At 39.2% G+C, this 25,128-nt stretch overlaps 1 protein-coding gene across 8 annotated transcripts in view; it reads right to left on the bottom strand.

Annotated features, from left to right (window-relative positions):
- tnr (tenascin R (restrictin, janusin)) overlaps window positions 1-25,128 on the bottom strand; it is a 177,106-nt gene that overhangs the window by 62,008 nt on the left and 89,970 nt on the right. For all 8 annotated transcript variants that reach the window (XM_044219951.1, XM_044219952.1, XM_044219950.1 and 5 more), the window contains 7 exons: window positions 12,236-12,356; window positions 10,519-10,735; window positions 10,261-10,361; window positions 9,322-9,481; window positions 7,244-7,720; window positions 467-586; window positions 170-313 (listed from right to left, as the gene is read on the bottom strand). In XM_044219951.1, the coding sequence (XP_044075886.1) occupies window positions 170-313; window positions 467-586; window positions 7,244-7,720; window positions 9,322-9,481; window positions 10,261-10,361; window positions 10,519-10,735; window positions 12,236-12,319 (1,303 nt within the window). In that variant the 5' untranslated portion in view covers window positions 12,320-12,356. The remainder of the gene's footprint in view (window positions 1-169; window positions 314-466; window positions 587-7,243; window positions 7,721-9,321; window positions 9,482-10,260; window positions 10,362-10,518; window positions 10,736-12,235; window positions 12,357-25,128) is intronic.

Here is a 25,128-nt window from a genome sequence, read left to right as displayed (position 1 = left end):
TGTGCATCAGCATGAATGGCTGAGTCCATGTGAGAATGCATGTACAGCACTGTATGAGACAGAGAACATTTTATTCTGTTAGTCATGGACCAAACATGGCCTCCATGGAATATATTTTATGCTCCCCATGAGAACATTTTGTCAAAACAACCCAGAGGACTGTACTTACAGGTCGAAACAGTAATGCTGGCAGGGACGCTGATACTGTTGTTAATGACAGCAAACACGTTGATGTTGTACTCTATGCCTGCCTCCAGGCCTGAGATAGTGCAGGTGGTGATATTGCCTGGAATTCTTATCTCTAGTTGCACACCTGACAGAGAGACAGGTAAAAAGATACACTGATACATGGATGCACTTTTTTTTTTTTAAAGAAGCTGTGTATGCTTTCAAGACATTTTTAATCAACTGAAGCTTATATTACAACCTTCTTTGCTTCAAAAGGCTAGCATAGCTCTATACTTACCTCCAGCACTGCTTGGTGTGTAGGTCACTAAGAAATCTGTAAGCACAACTGACCCCTCCCACTCCAGGTCAATAATACGATCAGTCACGCCTCGTACCTTCAGGTTCATGGCCGGAGCAACTGTTAATACAAAAAAAAACACACAAATTATGATTAGACAATAGCTATTTTTCTTTTTGTTTTTGTGTCAGCATTTTTAGGTCTTACAATGATAATTAGAAAATGTAAACACATAAGCCACAATTTAACTTTCTTTCTAAAACTGTGGTGGTTACTTACTTTTAAATATGCAATGATAACTCGTTGCAATCCAAAGGAACAAATACCCATGTTGGTATTGAACCGCAGCAAGCACAAGTCAGCAACACTAGCTCTAGTCTGATGGACATGAGTTCCCCCAACCCTACGAAAGTGGTCTTTGAGATACTCAGGGGCTCTGTTGTTATAGAAATTATGAACCACAGAGTTGTAGTTGTATGGCTCTATCCTTCAAAGGTAACCACCCGAGCTGTTGGAATTGCTGGTTGCCAGTGTGTACAATAATACAATGACTCCTGGGTTTAAATCCAACACAACTCTGACTTGTTTTGAGACTTGTTTTATCACAGACCTTCAAACCACGAAAGAACAGGTTGAGTAGTCAAAACAAGAGAATTGGCCAACAGTCTCAAACTTGCTTTATCAATCAGTTTTTCACTTTCTCCTCTTTAATGCCATACTCTCTCCACCCAAACTACTTTCTAACAAACCTCCTAGAGAGCTAACAGAGGGTCTGACCATGTACAGTAGGATAATACTGGTTGAACATAGTTTGCCTAGCCTATGTTTTGATCCAAATAAAATAAATTCCGTTTTGGCCATACGAAGAGACAACTTGTCTACAAGCCAGTTTTTAATTCTTCACTCAGGATTAACCTCAGTTTGTCTTTATGTGAAGCCAAAACAGCGGAGTCATCAGCATATAAGAATACATTTTCAGCACTAGCAGATCCCAGTTCATTGACATATAATAGAAACAATGGGGGGGGGGCACTCCCCTGTGGGACTTCACGTTATAAGTGGACAACTAGATAGATGGCCTTGAACTTTAACTCTCTGGAATCTCTGTGTTAAGTATGAAGCAAACCATTTCAACGCTAATGGACGCAGACTCACAGCACACACGGCAGCTTCTTAAGTAACAGACTGTGGTCGACAGTATCAAATGCTTTTTTGTAAATCAGTTAAAATCATTCCACATCATTTCCTCCATCCATATGTCATCTTATATAGTCTGTTAGGTAGAGGTAAAGGTACATATCTGTTGAATATAATTTCCTAAAACCTTACTGAAATATATAAACTAGATTTAACTGACTACTGATAAAGTTGCTTGTGAACCACTTTAGAACACTTAAGATCTACAATTACCAGGATCTGTCCTATTACACTTTACATATAAATATAGGAATAACTTTAGAGTGTTTCAAATCCTCTGGCACAATACCCTGTTCAGTGTGGATGGACAACGGATCGGGACACTGATGGATGTCCACGGAAAATAAAAGGCAAATTTCAGTTATGAGCACCTCATATTTTTGCAGTTTAGGCGTGTTTTCCCTTTTATTCACTGCACGATTGTGCCGTCCAGGGTCAAAGGTAGAGTAAATGCTAAAATTACCATAACCAAAGTGTTTTACAACTATTGCCAATGCACACAACATCGCTACATTTGCTATTATCACGCTTACGAAAAACATCTCTGCATCCGAGTTCTTTAAAACAAGACAATAGGCTAGACTGCATTGTGTATGTGCATTCCAACCAGTAAAAGAAGACAGTGCTTGTGGCAACAAGAGGCTGAGTGTTAATATGAGAGGGAGAAGCACTGTCATTCATTCAGGGCTGAAGTGGAGATCGTCAAGCCATAAGCCTGAGAGATGGTGTTGAATGTAAATGCGGAGGCATAAACAAGAGTGTTTACAGCTCCCACTGCCAAAAACACAGAGGAGGAGGAGGGTAGACAGATGAAGGACATAAAGGGGGAGAATACAAGACAGAAGGTGCAAACAGTTTGAGTTGGAGAAACGACGAGACAGATTCACGGACAGACAGAGGACAAACAGAGGACAGACAAGAAATAGACTAGACAAGATGTGCTTCAGATGAGAGAGAATAAGGATGAAGCAGTAAAGGAAAGAGAGAGAGGAATAAAGGAGCAGAGAGTGTGATGGTGTGATAAACAACCTCTCACCCCTTCATCATCTCTACATCCTGTGATACAGGACTCTACAGCACAGCACTGAGTCCTCCTCGGGGAACCTTTGGACACTCTAGGAGCCGTTTCAGCTCCTTCCTCAGACACTTGACAGATGGGCGCATGCTGTATAGTAGTTTGCTCATTTCAGTGGACAGTGAGCCTGCACTGGGGACAACTCCTGTAGCATTCACTAAGCTAGATTTATTTCATCAATTAGACTCAGGTTCGTCACGTATATGAAGGAAATAACAAATCAAATGAAGGAGCAATAATCCATGAGATAGAAGAAGAGTTGACTGAATGAGGTCATTCAGGAGGCTGAACAGACGAGCTGCTTGAAAGTAAAGACATTAACTCCTATAGAAAGTGAAGGGCAAACTCTAAAGGGAGCACTTAGGAAAAGGTTCCTCTAAGTTAGTCAACAATGTTAGAGCTGAAATCTGCAACTTTTTACTAAAGATACAGCAAAGATAGAAAATCATTGAGTATCTCACCTTGAAAAAGAATCACAAGACACATGAAGGGAAATCTGAACAGAGATTTGCTGCCTAACATCAAAACATTATCTCACAACTTATTGTGTTAAAATGCTTATATATATATAAATGGGATGTTACACACACACTGGTTATATCACTTGGGAACTAATTCAAATGCTGAAAGTCTTTGTCTTCTCTATTTCTGGAAAATTGTGAAACCATTTCTCTAGCATGTATCTTTCCCAAGGTTTGTTTCAAAAGGGCATTTTGCTGAAGGTTATTCAAGAATCTCACCTGGAGTCTTTAAGTCTCATTAGGTCTAATCAGTAAGCTATCATAAGCAGATACAGCAGTATCTACTGAACTAAAACCTTAAAGGTAAAACTCAAGCTGACAACAGAGATCAGTGTGTCATCAGAGGACTAACATGCCTTCAGGCTACTTTATTTCTGTTGTTAATTGCTTAAGTGACTAAACTGAAACATTAAGTGGAGTATGATATATAAATATCATAAGGAGTATGATATTTTAGGGTTTGTGTGTAATAGAAAACATCTGAATAATACAGATTTTTAAAACTCATCTATATTCAGATTCAATCTGCTGTTGAACTAAAACCCATAACCACTGTACTATGACATTGTTTTCCTTGCTCTGATCCATTATAAAGAGCCGTACTCTGTTGCATTTTGTTTGGGTTTATTCAACCTAGTTACAAACCAACCATGTATCACAAAGCAAGTTCAAGTTAGTCAGGCTGGTTTACCTGGCTTTACAAAGCCTAATATCGGTGATCCTGCATAACAGGTATCACAAAGCTGGCAACCAACTGTCTCTGATAATAGTTTACCAGTCCTGCTACAAGCTTGGTCATGTGAAGGCAGTGTAGTCAAGAACAATGCATTTAATTTAAGATATGAGAAGAGAAATCAGGTAATTGTGGTGACTTAAAGTAATATTCAGCAAGCAAAAACATGAAATATAAGCACAAAAACAGGGTAGGATGAGAAGAATTTAAATAATAAAAAATAAATAATACAATGACCAAATACTACAAGAAGTCTATAAATACGTACGGGAATTATACATCTTAATATACAGCTGACATGTTAAGTAGCCTTGAATTATTATGGGAAATAAAGTGTTTATTATTAAAGTTTAACAGTTAAAGTTTATTACTGTGCTCTTTTGTATGCTTTTTTTGCAACACTCACTTACTACAAATCATTTTGTGGTCTTCCTCAGTTAAGAACTAAAAACTAAACATGATTGTCAATCCAAATTGTAGTTAATCAGTTCATTTCTGCTTGCTAGGCTTTTCAAGTTGGATGTCAGATATCGGCGTTACTGTTCTTGTACTTTTTTAGGGTGTCATAAAGTTTGTTTTAACTGGAAACAAACCCCTCCACACTTCCTATTACAATAATGACATTTTCTACCTGCTCAAATTAAGCAAACTCATGTAAAGACTCCAGGGTTTAAATAAACAACTCCAAGCATGCTGGGTATGATTGTGCCCTTAGTGCACACAGCTACTGTAAAGTATATCCAAAACGATGTCCAGTCCATCCACACCACCTGGTATAGCTATTGTTTTATTATTGGTGAAAAGCAAATTAACTTAAGTTATGCTTAAAAAAAGGCCTGTGGGGTTTCTTATGCTGAAATGAAAATTTGGTTTCTTATCCTACACTCTGCTAAAATGTCCACAAAAGGGGGAGCTCACTAGACGTTAAAAGATCTGCTAAAAGATCAGACCCACATTCGCATCTTTTTTGGTTGGAAAAAAGGCAGCTCCAAAATACATACTGTCAAAGATGGTTTGTCATACAGGGAATCAATTTCTCTTCAGTGCAGAAGAAGGACTATTGTCACAGGAAACAACACTTTCAGTCACAACGCTGATAACAGTATATGTCCTCAAGCTGCTGAGGCAGACTATGAATGGTGCACAGAAATATTGTGTGTTATTTGCCTGTATGGCTGTCAGCTTAAGTTTAGGAGTGTGTGTTTGTGTTTACGAGTGCTTGATTGTGTGATGAGGTGGACTGTCACATGTCTGTCAAAGCCCTTTAAAATCACAGTTAAAACAGTTCATCTGCCGAATGATATAACTGATAGAAACAAAGCTTTGTACGGCAGGCTTCTAAATTGCTACTATTGACTGACCTGCTGCTGTCATCAAACTTGATTGATGCAATACAGCAGAATAGGGCAATAAAATAAGGTAATTAAATCAACATACATAAAGGGACCGACCCTGCATAAGAGCAGCGCTCAGATCTTCAACTATGTGAGAGATGTAAATGTCAGTTGTCACCACTGCCGCACTCAGAGGATGTCAACAACATGAGAATGTCACTGCTACTTTTACTGTAGCATCAGGACTCATCGAAATGATCATGGAAGTCCTCTGCTGTCAAGATTAAATGCCACTCTTCCGCACAAGTTGATCTCTGCTTCGTGGGTGGATATATATTTTCTTACAGTAAAGATATACTGTATCCTACTCCATGCCTGAAACATCCCATTTAAATTCAACAGCCTCCATTATTTCTCGTAGTGGGGAGAATATAGGCCACCGTAATTGAAGCAAAACTACATCCCGCTTTCTTCAGCTTTTGATAACATGAAGCGCTTAAGCCTGTCACCCTACAGGTCTCTGGTAATTGAACTGCTTCGTTTTGTATTCAGCAAACTATCCCCTACAAGCATTGGCTATTTTAGCCTCTAATTGCAAAGAAATAAGCAATTCGGACTTCCTCACTTGGTATAGATATTAAATGAGAGGGCAGTAAGGAGGAATAAGCCTTAGTAATATGATTTGCCGTCCCTGTCTTTCTATTGCTTGCTCCTCTGTCTGTCCTCATCCTTCACTTTGTTGACAGCTGCCTCAAATGGAAGAGGAGGATCTGATATTTTGGCGTGGGGAGCTGGGTTTCAACAAAGGCAAGCATGACTCAGAAACTGTCTCAGCTGCAGCTAATGTGACAGTTCTCTCCCTGGGTGAATGTGACTTTTGACAAATGAATGCTGTTACACCTTCTGCTGTCCGGCAAGTCACGTGCCCTGCCACCTGCGTTTGAAGCACAGAGGGGTTTGTTTTTTCAGGGCTGCACATCTACTAAAAATGATGGAGATGAGAGCTAATTGCTATAGCAGAGAGAGAGAAAGCTTTGCATTTATAAATAATAATAATAATGATATATTATTATTATTATAATTTAAAGACATCACTTTGGGCGTGGAGACATTGTGATAGCCATTTTTTTCTGACAATTTATAGACTAATTAACTAATTAATGAATTGAAAAAATAATGAACAGAGTTGCAGCCCTAATTGTATATGTCTGACACGTTGTGTTTACAAAAATATATAGGACTTTTACATCCCACCCTATAAAAGTCCCCTCCAAACATTTTTGTTCTGAGTGTCACATATTGATTACATCTAACAGTGTAAGAGCATCCAAAGCTAGATTTTGTAACCTTGAGAGTAGCTTAAAGGAAAATATCTTATTGTTTGTTGGTGTTATTTATTAAGTAGTACAAATCAGTTTTTTCTTCTTTTTTTTTATAGAATTACTCCAACACTGTGTAAACCATATAAAGAGACATCAAGATGCCTTTTCTAAAGATACTCACAGGACTGTAATCTGAAGCATGCATTTAATTTTTGCACCCAAATTAACCTCAGTGATAATGCCAGAAATTCATGAGCAGAAAATGCGCCCACATTCCAGTAAATCAATCTTGGCAGTAAAGACACTCCATCTAACGTTGCAGCTTTAATTTTGAAAGAAACCTGTCCCTGCTCAAGAATTCAGACTGAACTGTCTGAGGGTCACAGAGTCTTTCTGAAATCTGTTTAGGCTGTATTTCTGCTCTGAGTTACTTGATCCTGGTCACACTGACAGCAAGTGTTAAGGGAGGACAGTTTCTTTTCCCAGAGTTTCTGCTTTGGGGAATTGAACCACAAATGTCAGACAAACTACTTTTTGTACTTGACAACAGTCAAGAGGATCAAACTGGCATCAAGGATAAAAAGTAATAGCCTACCAGAGTTACAATCATCTCCAGCAAAGCCATCCTGGCAGGCGCAGAATCCATCCTTGCAGACTCCCTTCTTGCTGCAGTTGTTGGCACAGTAGACTAGCGAGCAGTCCTCCCCCACATACCCGGGCCGGCACTGACACGTCCCGTTGATACACAGCCCCTGGTCCGAGCAGTCGTTGAGACACCTCCCAACCATGCAGTCTTCGCCGGTGAAGGACTCCTCGCACACACACTCCCCGTCGATACACAACCCGCGGCCCGAGCAGTCTGAAGGGCACCGCGGCTCTGAACAGTTGTCGCCTCCAAAGTCACGGTCACATACGCACTCCCCTTCCACGCACACCCCCTGGCCGGAGCAGTCGTCCTGGCAGCGAGGCTCAGAGCAGTTTTTTCCGGTCCAACCTTCCTCACAGATGCAGCCACACAGGTCAAAGCTGAAGCTGCCATGGCCACTGCAGCCGGGGACAAAGTCCAAACGCCCTGGGGAAAAAAAGGTATATACATTACATACAGTATTATGTGACAAAATGATGAAAAGATTACCATTAAGTCAAACCTAAAGGGATAGTTTTGGGGTAATATTACTTTGTTATTTTATTTTAATATCAACTTAGAAATGAACACACCCATTACTCTTCATGTTCACATTAGGACTGAATAACAGGAAGTGAGATCCCATTAGTTATTGAAATTTCTCACTGTAATCTGGTTCCATTTCCCAAGAAAATCCCAGACTTTTAGCATTTGTGTGCTTGTGTGTCTGTCTGCATGTACTGAAGACTTCGTATGCACTGAAACACACTTCTCCGAACCTCTTTAACACTACCATGCCAACGGTTGTAGTGTTAGTAATGCAACCTAAAATTACATAAATAGAACTGGATAAAATGTTTACCTGCAGTCTCTGCAGTTTACAGTTCAGCTGTGTGGCAAAATGATTTTTAGATGACATGAACAAAGCAGCATATGGTTCAACAAGTGGTTTAATTAGACATACAGTACAGACCTCCATCTCGAATAAGCAGCAGGGCCAATTGTAGTGTGGCATTTAATAAGACGAGCATTGCATGCGTAAGACCACCCTAACGTTACAACTAAATGTAAAGAACAACGCTCCCATTTCTCAAACCACTGAAATATTATAAAATATATATACATTTCCTGCCTAACCTCAGGTTAGCAAAGATGTAAAGATGGTCAAATGCTTCCATATAACCACTTGTGAAAAGTGAGTTGATATGTGAAAAAACAGGATCGGACAATTCTTTGTGCTTTTAGGACAAATTGTTGGGTTAATAAACACATTACCACATAATCTAACAGATATGAAAGAATGACAAATCATCAACATTAATAGCATAAAAGTAATTTTATGATGAATTTTATGCAGTTCTGTTCTTATAAGAAGGCTAATAATCCTGGGAATCCCGGAAAAAGATTGACATATTTTTAAAAAGTAATAATTTTAAAATCATGGGAAAACCTTCAAACTTAATTCACATGCCTTAAAAGCCTTGATGGGAGAAACAGTAGTCAAGACATCAATGACAAGCTGTCTCATTTTGTGCATTTCCATCTAGCCACAGTCCTTCCTCATTCAGATTCAGATTGTGACTGCTGGAGATAATCTTATTTTCACCATAGAGACGGAGCATTTTCAGAAAATATTTGAATGGGGTGACAATGGAGCAGATCCTTCAACCATAATATATCCTATAACTCTATCCATTCTAGTCCCCCTCTTAATATAATGGAAGTATCTCCTGAATAGTGAACAAAATTTTTACTCGTTGCAAAGGTTTCTCCACACCTTTTAGACCGAGACTGTGCAGCAGGAAACAAAGTCGCCCTCCAGCATCAATATTCTGCTGCCGTCTGTCTCCTCTTCATTTATGGTAAACAGTTTTTCTGCCTGTTTTACCTATAGTACCTGTTTTTTCTTTTTGTCACATATGATATGAGACAGCTCGTTTTGAGTTTTTTTGCGCAAATACTGTGGGTAAAACAGCATATATTAACAAAAAAACAACTTCCTCCAGCTTTATCCATATACTTTGTCGTCATTATTAAACAGCACTCACCCATGGCTGAGCTCTCCCCACAACATCCAGATCCACACTGAGCTCTGAGCAGGGAAACTTCTCTCTCCAGCATCTCCACCCTGGTGGCAAGCTGCTGGATTGTGGTTGATGGACAACCACATGCAGCTTTTGGGATCTTGATGCGGTGAGTGAATGTTACCTGAAGAAGAGAACAGTTTGGTTAAGAAGTGCATATTGGCACCTAAGGGTATTAATTAAGCACATCCCCTGTAGCCCTGGAAAGTGGCAGAAAAAAGTTTCTAGTTTTGTCTGTCAGGGAGAACTGAGGCCATAGTCAGTTTTCATGGTGCAGCATTATCCACCTCTCCCCAACAGCAAGAGTAAAAGGTGGGTGCTCTAATGTGTGCAAACCAAAGTAGGCACCTAAAACAAGCTCAACAGGGTTATGTGTGATAACTCAGAGGAAGTGGGGTACTTGTATATGACTGTTTGGAACATGCTTATTGTTAGATAGATAGAAAGCTGACACCTAATCTAATATAATTATGCTGCAGTGGCAGTTTGACAATATTCCATAGATGTTTTAATACTGTAACATTTTCCATCTTGAAAACTGATCCCGATCAGAATCAATTGTACTCCACTTGAATTCACCATGAACACTGCTTTCTTTCTCGGTGAAGGATGAAATTGGAGAGTTTTTACAGCCACCTTTAAAGTCTACAGTGTGTGAGTGTTTGGCACTCAAAAGATTTGGTTTGGGTTTGGTTTTGGGTGAAGTATCACTTTAATTTATTCTAGTTAAAACAACACCATAAATACCAGTATGTAAATGACTACGTATGATCATTTCCGTGTCTGCGTAAATCACTCCAAAAAAGTCTCTTCACATCTCACTGTGTCATTATAAATACTATATCACTCTCTATGGTTTACTACTAATTAAACAAAAATAAAATATTGCTAAAAAACACCTACCTCACTATCAGCATCCAGCGTCTGCTCAGTGTATTCTGTTGGTCCAGTTGGATCCACTGGACCCTCCACAGAAGGTATGGACCCCAACTCAGCACGAGAACCTTTGAATCAAAAAGAAGAGGACTTCTAACTAAACTTCTAAAAACAGCATGTTTGTGTGTTTCTATGTGAACAAAAAGTGCCTGCAGGACAGCAGATGAGTTGGATACGGTGTGTTTAAACACAAACACTCAATCGATCAGAAGACCACACCATCACCTGGGTCAGGTGGTGCGGAGGCGTCCAGGTCGACAGAGCACAGAGACTCCAAGGGTACATTGATGTTGTAGACGTGGTTAAAGACCATGGGTTGCTCCCGCAGGGTCTGGTTGGCTGAGGAAGCGGAAGGGGGCTGATCCCCCCCTGGCGTCTGTCTCCTCACTCTGGTGGTACGAACCAGCTTGTTGTCTACTGATGGAGCAGCAGGAGCAGCACCCTGGAAAGACAGACAATGTGAAACAAAAAACACTGCACGTGGTTTGGACTCCAGTTGTTTTTATCCTTTATATCTAGTGATTACAGAATGATGGAATGAAGACTAAGAAAAGAACCCAGGGGGACACAACACAAGATGACACTAATATACTGTACATGAAGGATTTTCTCACCGGCTGCAGCCCAGACAAAATAATTTTCAAAAAAGGTGGTGACAGTTAAGTATTTCCAGATTGTGATTTCCTTTTGTCTGGCAGAAAGCGCAGATAATTTCTAACATTAGATAAAGCAAGTAACACTTCAAGGGAAAAAGAATGAAAAGGAGAAAATATAGCCACAGGCAGACACCATGGGATCGAATGAGCACTTTATTTATGACATCTTGTTGAATTGTTGAACTTTGCAGATTTGTTAAAAATGTTTGATTGAGAAAATTCTTAGTTATTAGTATATGATGAGCACTACCTGTGTGCAATTGACCATTCGAGAGACCCATTCCCTGAACAGTGATTGTCCAATCATAGCTTAGCAACCATAAGTAGGTTCAGCAGGTCTGTCAAGATTTGGATTCTCCACATGTTGAAGAGATGTGCATGGGGCTGTAGTAAGAGTTTGGAGGTTTTTTTAGTCTTTCCAAAACCAAAACTCAAGAGTAAACGTGTAAGGAACGGATTTAACAGCAAATATCAGCATGTCGGTTAAGTAGCTTCCTACCTACAGTGGTAACCAAGCATTACTTCAAAGGCCAAGGAACACATTAACTAACTACATTAGTTTGTGGGGTTACAGGTTACTGAAAAAAAGCCCTGTTCACAACAACATAGGGTAACGTTAGCAGCTCTGTCTTTATTGCATTTGGGGAAGTTTATACTCCAGCAACCACAGCCAACGTTACCCAAGCTAGGGTTATATTATATATATATATATATATATATATATATATATATATATGCCAAACATATCGGTTAGTCCTCATCCTAAAAGTGAGGCCAAGAGACAGCATTTTAAACCAACTCATGGTGCTAATGTTAGCTTAATTAGCTAGCTACAACTGTCAACTGCGACAGTCGTCATTTTAGCCAACAAAATTGATGGTCACTGGCTAGAAACGAGAAGCCTGCTTTTGTCTACTTCTGTCTGACATTAGAACCTACTTTTAACTGAGAATTTTGAGTAGTAAATCTGCCACCATTATCACTATAGAGTGCATATGTGCATATGCGAGAATGGAAAGTTTGACAAATGTAGCAACAGTAACTCTGGGCAGGAAAACAACTAATATGAAATATTAAAAACATGCAGAAAACATGCAGGTAGTTTAAATTAATACTTCTCTTTGAAACTAAAAATGGCCAGCAGAGAATTTGAGTGGATTTGTGCCCAGAGTCAACTGATTAACATGGCTGCCAAAAATAGTAGATTGGAAATAAATAATGAATATGAAAAAAAGCCCTTGGCAGCTGTACTCTGGACAGGGCTATTTTGTCTGAAAAAATATTACCTGTAGAGCAAGAAACAGAGCCAAAGCCAGGATCCAGCCTGTTGTGGGCACAGTGGCCCTGTGATGCTGCTGTGCCGGTGGCATGCTGGGAAGAAACCTCACCACTCCTGTCCACTCACACCTGTGGAGGAGTGAGAAGAAGTAGAAAGATGGGAGAAGAGAAAAAGAGAGAGATGTAAAGAGTTGGTATAAATGAAGTTTCAGGGAAAAAGCAGTCAGTGATGGTGTTTGTGTTGCATTACTCACATTACAGTACATGCTGTAGCTGTTCCAGTGTAGTTGTTAGTGTGCCAACATGGAAACACATCTGTTCATGTGTGTCTACTGTGTGCGTGTGCGGGGAGTCCCACTACCATCAGCTTATCCTCTATAAATGGTAAATAAATGCCTTTGATCTAATGTAAAATAATTGGCTTTAGAAGTTAAAAAAAAGAAAGGGATTGTGGAGCTGGCTAAGATACTTTGGATGTATTTCACTGCACAATATGAAATATTTGATCTTTCCACTTGGGAGGAATACAGAAATATTGCTCAGGGATAGAGTTGATAGATGGATTTCAGTAGAGACATGGTTTGAGTGATGCCGCTGTAATCCTCTCTCTATTGAGTGGAGAAGAGAGAACAGGGACACACTGAAATAAAAGCTGCACAGAGGAAAAACTGATGTGGATCCTTCAAGCAGACTGTCACATATCAGCACAGATAAGACAGTGCAGCGCTGAAGTTTGCTTTTAATGTGGCTATTTGAATGTATTGAGTTTTGACACTAGCAGCTGAAACAAACATCTTACTCAACCTGCAAAGAGGTTTTATCTTGCGTACGGGGCAGCTGGTTATACAAAGCTGTAAAGCAATTATATCGGTGACATACTGTATGTGTGCGTTCATGTGTCCTGGCAGTAATTTTAAGCTTCCCTTGTTGATGCCTATGTATGTGTAGGCAAAAGACCAATCAGAAGGAGTGCAAAAAAAAAAAAAAAAAAAACATCTCACAGATGGGCCAGTGTAGTTTGTATTCAAGAGCCTCTTTTATCACAATAATGCATCTAATGTTGGTGAAGCGGGCTATTGCTCTCAACTGGCGCCTTTTGTGAGAGCCAGATTGAAGTCTTCTTATCACACCTAACTGGCTCGGGCTTTTTTTGATCATTTAGGGGGGAAATGTTGAAACATCAGTGGATTTGCACATAAATGAGAAACTGAGAGAATCCCAGCGTGTATCAGCCATGATTCCTTTTAAGTTTGTCTCATTGAGGGAAAATAAAATGTTGTTTTTTTTTAAATTGATGCATACTCAATGTCCCAGACTTCCTGCTCACATACTGAAGATTCCTCACACAGTTGCACTTCACTTTCAAGATCTTTGGCACCCACCTGAGCACATCCTTCATTTCAAGAAAAATTTGAACAACATCTGTGTATGTGTACATGTGCGCAAGCTTTTGTATGTGTGTGGTGAACAGAAACACTCATATAAAGAATGTTGACATGTACAGTACATCATAAAAGACCCATAGGGGAAAGATAGCTGGTCATATGTTACAATCTACTGCATGCCTCGCTTCAGACAGTGCCGCTAATGCTTTTAAAAATGGCTTTGGCCTTGCAGGAATCGACTCCCAATGCCAATGAAGAGATGGAAAATGTTCTACTTTGAAACCTCCCCTCAAGCATGCAGCTGCTGTCTGAAACGACACGAGCCGTTTAACTGGTGAATTCACCAAACAAATGAGAAGCATGCAGATGATGAAGGAGTGAGAAAAGCCAACTGGAACCATTTTGTTCACAGCCATTAGCTAAAGCAGTGTCCATTCTTTGGCTAGCTTCAGTAGATGGCTGGCATGCATGCTTAAAATATGTGATGATGATAAATGGTTTCACTGGCTTCCTGTAACAAGCATGATAGAAAACAGCTCTCAAGATCAACTGCTGATATTGTGTTTTATACTTGTGTCCGACCAATATTGAATATTTTAGGCCAATAAAATCCATTGATAATATATCAGTCGACATTTGTTTCATAATTTTCAAATAATTTCCTTATAATTTCCAAGAAGTTTCCTGGAAAGAACAATGTCTTTTAGTACAACTTAGAGTGAAAATAGAAACGTCCTTGAAAGAAAACCTCCTTATAAACCCAAGTAAATATTCATTTTGCATCCACTTACTATTGGAAATGTTATTCTCCATATATGTTGACTTGTATGCTTGTCTGTAGACAAATTTCACATTTCTGCATGTTCAACTGACCAGCTTTGCACTGACTAAATGATTAGGTTACGCTAGCAATTAAGTGGACACTATACCTATGAGTACCAAATAACATTATTTCCATTCCGTTTGTTCCAGGAGACATCATGGAAACTATACAAAAATTATTCAGAAATTACAGACCAATAAAGCCTTAACTTGGTTACTAAAGAACTCTAATCCAGATCTGTACTGATCAGGTAATTGATGAGAGGTCTCTTAAGTGATCAGATGAATGGAATTTAAACTTCTACATTTCAAAGACAACTGGACAAGTCCACATGCTGATGATGATTGGGTCCAGAACAGCTACTAAATGGAGATTTGTCAGCTGCTTCATGTTTTTGCTCACTTTCTTCTGTTCAGATTTTACATGTTGTGTGCTTTATTGTTGTTTTAATGGCAATAAGGGATAACAGTTGAAAATTACACACTGACACATTTGCAGTGATAAAAATGCATTGTCTGTGCATCTGCTATAAACTAAAATTGGCTAATAATATAGGCCAATATATCAGTCAGCCTCTATTTTATGCCAGTTTCTTAAATTTCTTTTCTACGAAAAAAGAAAGAAACAGAGGTAAAAATAGATGTATCATGAGATAATTGTCATGCAACCTTTTTATCTCGCTATAGACAAAAGAGATAAAGGTCTCACGTATGCATGCAAAGTGTCTTGCTGTAAGGCATACCACTTTTAAACATCTACCAAATATAGACCCATACATTAACACAACCCTATACATAGTTTTACACTAGCAGTGATAAAAGTTTGAAAGAGGTTCAAAGTCACAGGATTATACTTTACTCATTGGGTCATGGTGCAGGCTGATGCCCACAAGCATTTCCACACACAATGAGAGGAGGTTTTTCATGGAGGCTCAATTAAGGGCAGACCCACTCATTCAGAGTGAAGAGAATCAACATGCTTCAGGCACTAAAAACTGGCTTAATTTACTCACTTTATTTTCAGGAGAACACATGCACACGAGCACATCAGCCAGCACAAAAACCAAGTGCACTGATACATATGCCTTCAAATCTACAGTACTTGTGTACACAAGCACAAAAACACACTGCGTCATGTATCAATTGTTTGTAGCCTTTCATTTTAATAAAAGTCCACCTGCCTTGATGGTAATTAGATCTGTCAGCAGGCAGCCTCTCAATTTAGAAACACTTTCTAAAGGTGTACGTACAAAACAAACTTTGTGAAGTAACCTAGCTGCATGGGTTTATTCACAGCTAAATATTATGTGCGTATAGAAAAATATAAATTTAATTTGACTCTGCCTGAGAATGCTCTGGAACAATTCTGTCACTTTATGTATTACCTGGTGATTCTCTTGAGAGAAATTAGATGAGAACAGTCATTGTGGGGCTGAAATCAAACTGCCTATTCCAATTATAGTAAAAACCATCAGGGCACTTAATGCAAAGGAAAAGGTAAAATATTCAGTTTATACAAATAAGGAGGTCACTCTGCAACATATCCCAACTGCAAAAAATGAATCACAAAACCCAGTTTGATGTAAAAAAAAATCCCTTTGATCTTGTCTAACTTTTTTCATCTTTGTTAGATTACATTTCTCTCTGAGGTGAGCTTTTGATTTTTTTTGTCTTGAGTCTTTGACAATATCTCTTTTATCCACAATGTGATTTACGTACAAGCGACTATGAAAAGAGAATTGAATTTAAAAATGCACAGTGTAATTACACTGATCCAATCTTTGTCATGTGAATGCTTCAAAAAGAGTCTTTTTATCACATACAGTGGATACAGATGTAAGTGCTAAATGACAAATAACTGTATACTGGTTATATACTGTAGTAAAAAAGACATAACAATGAAGGTAAAAACATGTAAAACAATATAAAAAAGACTTGATTATGACATTTACGATCTAAATAATGACTGATTTGCTAAAATGGTGTTAAGACATTTTAAAGTACAATTATTAAAGCTATGCCTGATTTAAATGCAGTTATACTGAGGAGCATGTTCAGCCTCCCTACATATCTTGGAGGAACAAAGTCACTTGCAGAAACTGAAAGAAACATCTTGTCAAACAAAGTTTACAGACAAATACCATTTCGCTGGCGGCTCATCTTTCACAAATATCCCCCAAAGGGCCAAATGAACAGTCATGCATGCATACACACAAACATACACCATGCCCCGAGGAATGTATTTGATACACACAAGCAAAGGGGGAAAATGACCAGGCTAAAACGATATGTCGATGAACTCAGCAATAGTACGGTGTGCTCTTTAGACTAGAACTCATTGTACAAACTCTAACAGAGCTGTTTCCATGATGCACCAGTGAAGCATCGCTTTCTTAAATGGACCTGTTTGGCATTTTTTTTGTAACTCACCATGAACTCTTACTGCACTGAAGAGTCAGGAGAGGCAGAGCAGGAAGGGTGTCGCTAACATTCAGGCAGTGCGATGCAAATTTCACTTTAGGGATTACTGGGATTTGTGGTTGCAAACGCAGGTCAAAAGCTCACACTGCAAAGGGTTTTATGCAGCTTTGTAGCTTTATCAAGCAATGCTCATGCTCATAAACAGACCCTGATTTATAGGCTTACTTATCCTTTTCTGTGGATTATATGCTGGCCTATTTGACCTTGATATACACTCTGTAAACACTTCATTAGGGATACCTGCGTGGTATTGTCTGGGACCCCATTTTATCTCCAGAAAAAACAAATTCTTTGAGGCATAAATTTAACAAGGTGCTGGGGATGCTCATTAGGGATTTTGGGGATCAGGTTACTGTATGATGTTATCACTGATTCTGTTTTTTCAGCCACACATTCACTCTCCTGTATCTCCTGTATCTGAGCAGACACTGGATGTCACTGTCATGTTTCTTGAATCATCCAGAGATGACTCACAGCACTTATTTCCTTGCTGTTGTCCTCTGACTTCTCTCGTTGACAGTTTTTAAAGACCGAGCTGCCACTGATTGCATGAGTTTTGTTTGTCACTTTGTTGACTGTAAAGTCTATACACTGTACTGTGGCAATAGCAGCGACTCTGCTTATATCACACATCTTGCTGAGTTAAATCTTTAGTCGAGCTGTAAGTGAACCTCTTGACCCTGTCTGCATACTTAATATACTCAGCTGCAGTCACATTATTCACTGTTTAGAGGACCTGGCAGTTTGAATTAACAAGCAAATTTACCTCATAAAGTAGCCACTGACTGTAAAAGTCCCTCAAGCAGGAGAAAATAGTTCTTTTTTTTTTGTTAACTAACTAACTACTGTATATACCAATGTGACTGTGTTGTGACTGTCACTCAATAAAGTGTTGGGCACAGAGGTGGCTGCATGATCTACAGCATGTCAAGACTGGTTTCGAAACAGGTGACTTTATCTCACCTAAGAGGCAGCTTTTTCACCTGTTTAAAAGAGATTTTAAAACTAAAGGTGGATTACATCATCGTGGTTAAATTCAGTCGTTTGGGTAAATGAAAAGGCTGGCAATATTCCAGATCAAACAACAATGCACCATTCCATCTCTCAGTACTTTGAGTTCCCTAACTTGTCTGTGGCTCTAAGCCCCAAGCCCACTGGTCCCTACTGAGAAACACACAAAAATATATACTTTAATATTTTCTTCATTTGTAAAACAGCTGGACACTGTGGTTTTTAGCAAATATTACTTTTGTAAACTGGAGTATAAAGTATATTTGTAGGGAACTATTTTCAGCCACAGATTAATAAACATTTAGTGCTCTAGCAAGTATTTACGGTATGTGGGATGTACAGTTCCCATGTTCATCATAATGAAGGAACATGTCAGCCAGTGCAACGATGTGGCTCACTGATGTGTTTTTCATAGGTTTTGGACAACAATGGAGTTCTATGGAACAGAAGTTGCATCAGGATTTGGCTACAAAGTCAGTACTTTTTAGTAGTAGTGTTTTCTAGACAGATTAGAAATTAAAGCCTGTCACAAAACAGAGAACAGAGGTGTACATTTTGTTGCTTTGGATGTCATTTATCCCAGACATTATCGGCTAGGAAGTAATACTATGTTGCATGCAAAAGTCATGGCTTTCTATGGAAGCTCAAATTTTCTCTCTGTTTCCTGATTAGCAGTGGGCCACACTAGTGTCAGCAGAATTACACAGGGCTTCATTCTGCTGTACAGCTTGTTCTTAGTTTTCATTGCAGGTGTGAATAGTTGTCTTTCGTGACTCCTTCGTAGGAAGCAACAAAAATATGACAGCTTGTGATTACCACAACAGTATTAACAGCTGCTGTGAGCGCTACTCCACCTCATCCATAATGATTCCCTCAACATAGATGAGTGAGGAGGAGCCTCTGTATTGTACTTGCAGCTCTTCAACCAAGCCAAGTGGATGGCAAAATTCACAATGGGTCATGACGTTTCTGTACCTGTGGGCTTTCTCTCAACACATGCAGTTCAGACTGCATTTACACCGAGCAAAGCATCTTTGGAGGGGCTGCATAAACATGCTGTTTTCGTTATCTGCATATATATACAGTACGGATATTAGGTTTTCCATATACAGACAGACCATATTTAATGCAAAGAAATGCAAAAAAAATAAAATAAACATGAGGAAAGGCACAACAAAACAAAACAAAACGTGTGCACAGAAATAAGTAGTATGCTACAAAAATGACAAAATACAATTACAGAAAGGAGTCTCATCCAACCAGCTGCATTATGAAACAAGAAGCAGCCACTGAATCCCTCCCTTCCCACACACTGCTCACCGTCTCTCTCTGAATAAATGTGTGTGTAGGTGTGTGTATCTGTGTGTTTTAGCAGTTAGGGACCCACAGGAGATTAACATCCCAGTTGGATTATGGAAAGGATATGCACAGGAAAGATTCATTAACTCTCACTGTGTGTGTGTGTGTGTGTGTGTGTGTGTGTGTGTGTGTGTGTGTGTGTGTGTGTCGCTCTCGTTCCATGGCCACAGGGCTTTTTAGACTGTTGCCTCCCGACTAAGTGCTTGCTGTCTGCCCTGTAGACATATGTCTCAATCTGTGCTTGTGGTCTCTTTCCTCTCTGCGGCCCTCGGGGGCTCAGTGAGAACGGATAAGTCAGGCTTGGGAGCAACTCACTGTAACTATCCCTTTACGAGACGAGGACAGTGAAAACGTTTATAAAGAAATCGCTTTCTGTAATCCAGCTGTGATGGTAATCTCCAGTGCCTCCCCCAGCTGCTGAGACACACAGTCCCCCAGAGAGACACCGTGATCATGAGCAGTCAGTGCGAAGGAAAGAAGGCTGGATGTCGGCCTCAGTCCCGAATTGGTACCAGGGGGCAGGAAACATCCATCTGTTGAAATCTTGTCACTGCTCTGCGGCATCACACTGTTGTGTCATGAGGTGGAGTCAGGAGAGAGGAGAGTGGCCAAGTGGACAGCTTTTTGCTGTACTCACACTTTCTCTTCCTCATTTTATCCACCTCTTTCAGAAAATCACCTTTGCTCGCTGCTGGTCCATCTTCTCTTATTTGCCGCTCTCATTTTTCATTATCTCTAGTTGTCATTTTCACCATCTCCTTTTATCTCTCCGACAGGGTTTTCATTTTCTCTCTTTCTCTGAAGATTTTCTTTATCCCTAAAAGTCATTTTTGCACTCTGCACGGTAAATCTGTTCTTCCAGAGATGTGCTGTATAATGACTTATCTATGGCTGATTCTCAGGCTGAAAGCTGCGTTCTGTAGAGATGGAAAGACAGAATTTTCTCCCCACTTTCCCTTTCTCTCTTTCTCTGGCAGCAGCCCTGTTTTCCTCTCCTTGCTCGCCCTATGGAAGTAAAGCCATAACCTCCATTTGCACAGGTTAATGTGCAGCCACCTCAACATGAACACAAAACTAATACCAGGCCTTCTTGCGTGGGTGATCACTCACTCTCTCTCCCTCCTGTCTCTTGCTTTCCTTTATTCCTTCTCTGTCCCAGCTTCTCTTTTAGCTCTCTCTGACTCTCAATCGCTCCACCTTGTAAATTGGACTCTGGCAACATTACGATGCTTTTCTCATTATACCCATCACTCTGGCCAAATTGCCTTGTCTTTCAGGACCATTGGGCTCTGGTCATTGGCTGCTCCCGCAACCAGAGGGCTACACAAGTCTTTTCCTCTGTCTCAGGGCTGTTTCAGAGCAAAGATGGGACCAAGAAATAGATTCCATTCTACAGCAAATAATACAACCTCAGGCCACTGATGACTGCCTGCTCCATGCTGCACACTGTGACCGATTTATCAAGAAGATGTAAACAAATGTTCACAGGGAGCACTGAGAAAACATGCATTGAAGAAGTGCTAGAGAGTATTCGATCTTCTAAAAGCATTTGTCTTTTAATCTATTACTCAGATTGCAGGACTACTTTTACTACTTTTTTTCTGCTAATTAAAAACTATATAAGAAAAGTAAAAATCCTCCCATAATGGACTCTGGAAAAATACACTGTCTACGGGTGGTACCTTGTATGTAGCCTCATATATGTACAGTAGTTACAGTGTATCACCAATACATTTTCTGAGGCTGCTCAGTTGACAATATTTTTGATTAGCTACATTTATTAAACTATTTCATGTAACTGGCCACAGCAAAATAAAATAATGTTAACAAGTGTTTTATCTTTAACTGAGGGGAATGATCATAAATTAAAGGTCAGCGCCAACATTACTATTATTGCTACGACGGTTCTGCTGATTGATGTAAAGTGATACTTTGCAAGTATTCAGTTGTCAAATAGTCCACGTCAATTGTTTAAATAAAGCTTTCTTCAAAGAAACCCATGCATTTAATATTTTCTAAATGTAAAAATGCATGTGGTTGGTTAATTGATACATTGATGCATTGCATTATTTGATTACTGATCACTACAGGTAACGCTGGCAATTTTTGATCCTTTTATTTGACCAAAAACCACAATGAATTCATACTACTAACAAATATTGTCTGTATAGCCACAGGCTTATAAAGCTCTGTGCCAAAGAACTCTATTAAAACTTTTTAAAACACAAAAAAGAAACATACCTCTGCATTTTTGTAACATACTGTATTCCCTTATTATATTTAACATGGCCAGTGAACTGAGCCTTCGCTAACTCTTCTGTCAGTTAAGGCAGTGGCCAATTCAGTGGGCCACGTGGTTAGGGGAAACCCTGCCAAGAGTTTTATTTTAAAAGATAAAAGGTGTAAGATGAGCATCTTACGTATCTGTCCTCTGTGGCCCCACACTGTGAAAGTTGACAAATGCAAGATGACAAGTGCAACCAATTAAAGGAAGTTTGTCATTTTCAATTGTATAGTCAGTGTCACTGGCATTTGTTTGCAAGTATATGTAAAGTGCCAGATTGCAATTTACAGTCTGTGTACTACTCCGTAGAAGAGTACACTACTGTAGATTCCCTGATCCTGCATGATTAAATCCAATTGACTGTATTTTTAAGGTTTATGTTATACAAAATACTCAAAACTCACAAAATGTTTGACCTTGACTCAGACTTGTCTTGGACTCGATTCAGGTGTTCTTTCCTGCATCTCTGGTTTGGCCTCAGTGGAAAGTTATTGGTCACATTTCACATTTAAAACAAAGAGATTAAAAGAGAGCAGACAGAACAAAAGAAGCATTCAGACAGACAGCATAAGAAGAAAAACAGTCAAAAGAGGGAGAGAATAAATAAGACAAAAAAGAGGGGAGAGACAGAAAGTGGGCAAGAGAAATCTACAGTAGAAAAAGGGCACAAGAGACAGAGAGCGGGAGAGACGGATGAAAGAGCATGAGAGGAGAGATAAAAATGTAGACAGTGAAGGTAAATGCTTAAGTCCTTTTAAGTTCACTCAGCTATGAGTCAGGAGGAAAGGAATGGATTTATTTCTCTCTCACTGTCTGCTGCAGCTGAATACCCACTGCTCTTCTATTCTGTCCTGACACAATACATGGCTTTTAGCAAACTCATTTTCCATTTCAGAGCTGCCCGCTGGTTATTTTAGAATGGACGGAAAGAATAAAATAATAAAGGTAGAAAGTGCAACTAAACTAAACTAAAAGTTGCTTTGCATTTCAGGCATGAAATTCTTATGCTTTAGTATTTCTGTTATCTTATGTGTATTTAGCACAAAATACATGCACAATGTTTTTAGAAAGCAGTGCTATTTTTCCAATTTGTCTCTCCTCTTTATGGTACCTGCATAAAACACATCAAACAACCTATTCAGTGCCTGAGTTTGGCGTGCACTTGTAGTCCTCCGCCTCCCTTTCCCTTCTCTCAATTCTCTTCCTCTTCCCCTATCTTTTTGCTCATGCATGACCTAAAATAAAAAAAAGGACAAAAAACTTCAAAAACCTCCTGTCTGTCACATCATGAGCTGTTGTTGTCTGTTGGTCTCCCTCCCTTTCTACATAGCAAGCCATTTCTCTCCTTTCATCTTCCCCTTTCAAAGGCTTCTGTTTCTTGTGCGACAGAAATGACAACGCATTCTCCTGTACCTTTCATATACAGTAAATAGGTGAAGAAGAAAAAAACAGTCTGCCTCTTCCCACCTGTGCTAGATGTCTTTCTCTCTCCTCTGATGATTTAAAGGTGGGTTGAAATGACACACAAAATGCAGCAACAATCCAATACCATAAGCTGTACGGAGACGATAAAGCAACTACGGCGGATCAAAGGGATTGACACGTTCTTCTGTTACTGCTGTCTGTTCAGTGTCACGACAGCGAGGGAAGAAGTGCTCCCAGCACTCAGTAGGGATTGTATTCAGTTACCAAATTAACAACTCAATGGCAGAGAACAACAATAGGTGGTTATTTTTAAAGCCTGCACGGCATTATGTTTTATTGACAAGCATTATTATGGGTAGTGGCTTGCGTTTGTGGTGACATCATAACGCTTTTGTGAAACTTGTGTCTAAATGTAGTGCTCTCTTTGGACTGGAGAAACATAAATAACCTATTGTAGGGATGAGTAATAGCCATGTTTCAAACATAATAAAACAAGCTTGTCAATGACTTTTGTGATTTTTGGAGGGTCTTTGTGAAATATGCTATTAGCTAATACAATCTTCATCTATTCTGCAGTACCTTTCTAAAGAAACTATTTTGTAGTGAAATGTAATATTTTAGTGGAAAGTGCTGGAACTACCAAATATATTTGAACTTTTTTTAAAACACAGTTTGTCCAAGAAGAGTTAGATTGGTTGGGCCTCCATTATTGATTGAGGTCAGGTTGAGTCACACTGGTAAAACGTTGATTATTGCATTAGTTAGTTTTATTATTGATTAAGCTACAAACTGTTGGGACAGATTGGTGAGACTTTCATTACTGATCAAGGTGAAGAGAGATTGGTCAGACTTTAATCACTGAAGGGATATGAAAAGTTTCAGCCATGAAATGTAAGACAAATCCCTTGACAAACATTTTATGAGGGTAGGCGGGAGGCCACTATTGACCATCTTCAGACACAAATCTGTGGGTAAGGTTTCATTCTTGTTTAAAGAAGCTGTTGGATTTACTACATTTCCACTTACCATCAAAAATATCAAGAATTCATCTATCTTTAAAGGTGGGTTTAACACGATTTTGTCGAAAAGCTTGCTCTTATAGAAGACTAGCCCATACCTGCCTTTTTGGCAACCAGTGCAAACACGGACTCGTCTAGAAATTTTATTCATTACCTTTAAGACACGTCTTGGACTAGTGCCTAGCTGTATCTGAGCTTTTAAGCCATAATGAGCCTGAGCACAGCTTGAGATCCTGAGGCAGCGCTGCTCTGGTCTAGACAGACGACTACAGATTATCAAGCTGAAGGCAGATACTCTGAACAACCTGTCTGATGAGATCGAGCCATACTCTTTAAAAACTTACTTTGAGGACTGCAATTTCTTGAACTGCTGGTCTGCATCTGGTTTTTGTTGTCCTGATTGCCCTGTGCTTTTTTTGGAATTTAGAAATGACGTTCTTTGTTGCAACTTGTTTTTATGTCCGTTTTGGTTTTGCTTGAAAGGTACAACTGCACTTTCTCTTCTATAAGAACTGCACAACTGTACACAGGGAAATGGTCTTGTAAGTTGTGTTGTGCCAGACCTTGTTAAATCTGACTCATCCATGTGGGACACAAGGGATATTAAGTTCGTTTTTTTTTTCATGTTAGCTTACAATTTATCTTTCGATTATACTATAACCATATACAGTATACACAGTTTATAATTTCTAATAGAAGACAGAAATGATATAATGAACAAATATGCAAATAAAGAAACAAAGCAGAGCTTGTAAAGCTTTATGGTTATTTAGCTACCTCTTGTAGTATAGGGACCTATCTGGCATTTTTATGTAAGAATACTACTTAGAAAACACACATGTACCAGTAGCTATAGTTTATTTAAAAGCTATAATTCTATTAGAGACATTATTTATTTCACCAGAACACAATCACAGTAAAGAAAACCACTCAGGCATCATTATCATATTTTAAAGGCAAGTTCAGGTTTTTAAGAGGTGAGGTCAGACTGTTAAGACATCCAGTATTGATGGCACTAAAACAAGTTCAACTTGGCAAAGCTTCCAGTACAGAGGAAGGTAAGGTCAGATTGAATGGGTTATCTCGGCTACATCTCTGTACCAGGACATCAGATT

This window comes from Siniperca chuatsi, linkage group LG13 (genome assembly GCF_020085105.1).
Source record: "Siniperca chuatsi isolate FFG_IHB_CAS linkage group LG13, ASM2008510v1, whole genome shotgun sequence".
In the NCBI taxonomy this organism is placed as follows: domain Eukaryota; kingdom Metazoa; phylum Chordata; class Actinopteri; order Centrarchiformes; family Sinipercidae; genus Siniperca; species Siniperca chuatsi.
This window is presented reverse-complemented; position numbering and strand designations above follow the sequence as displayed.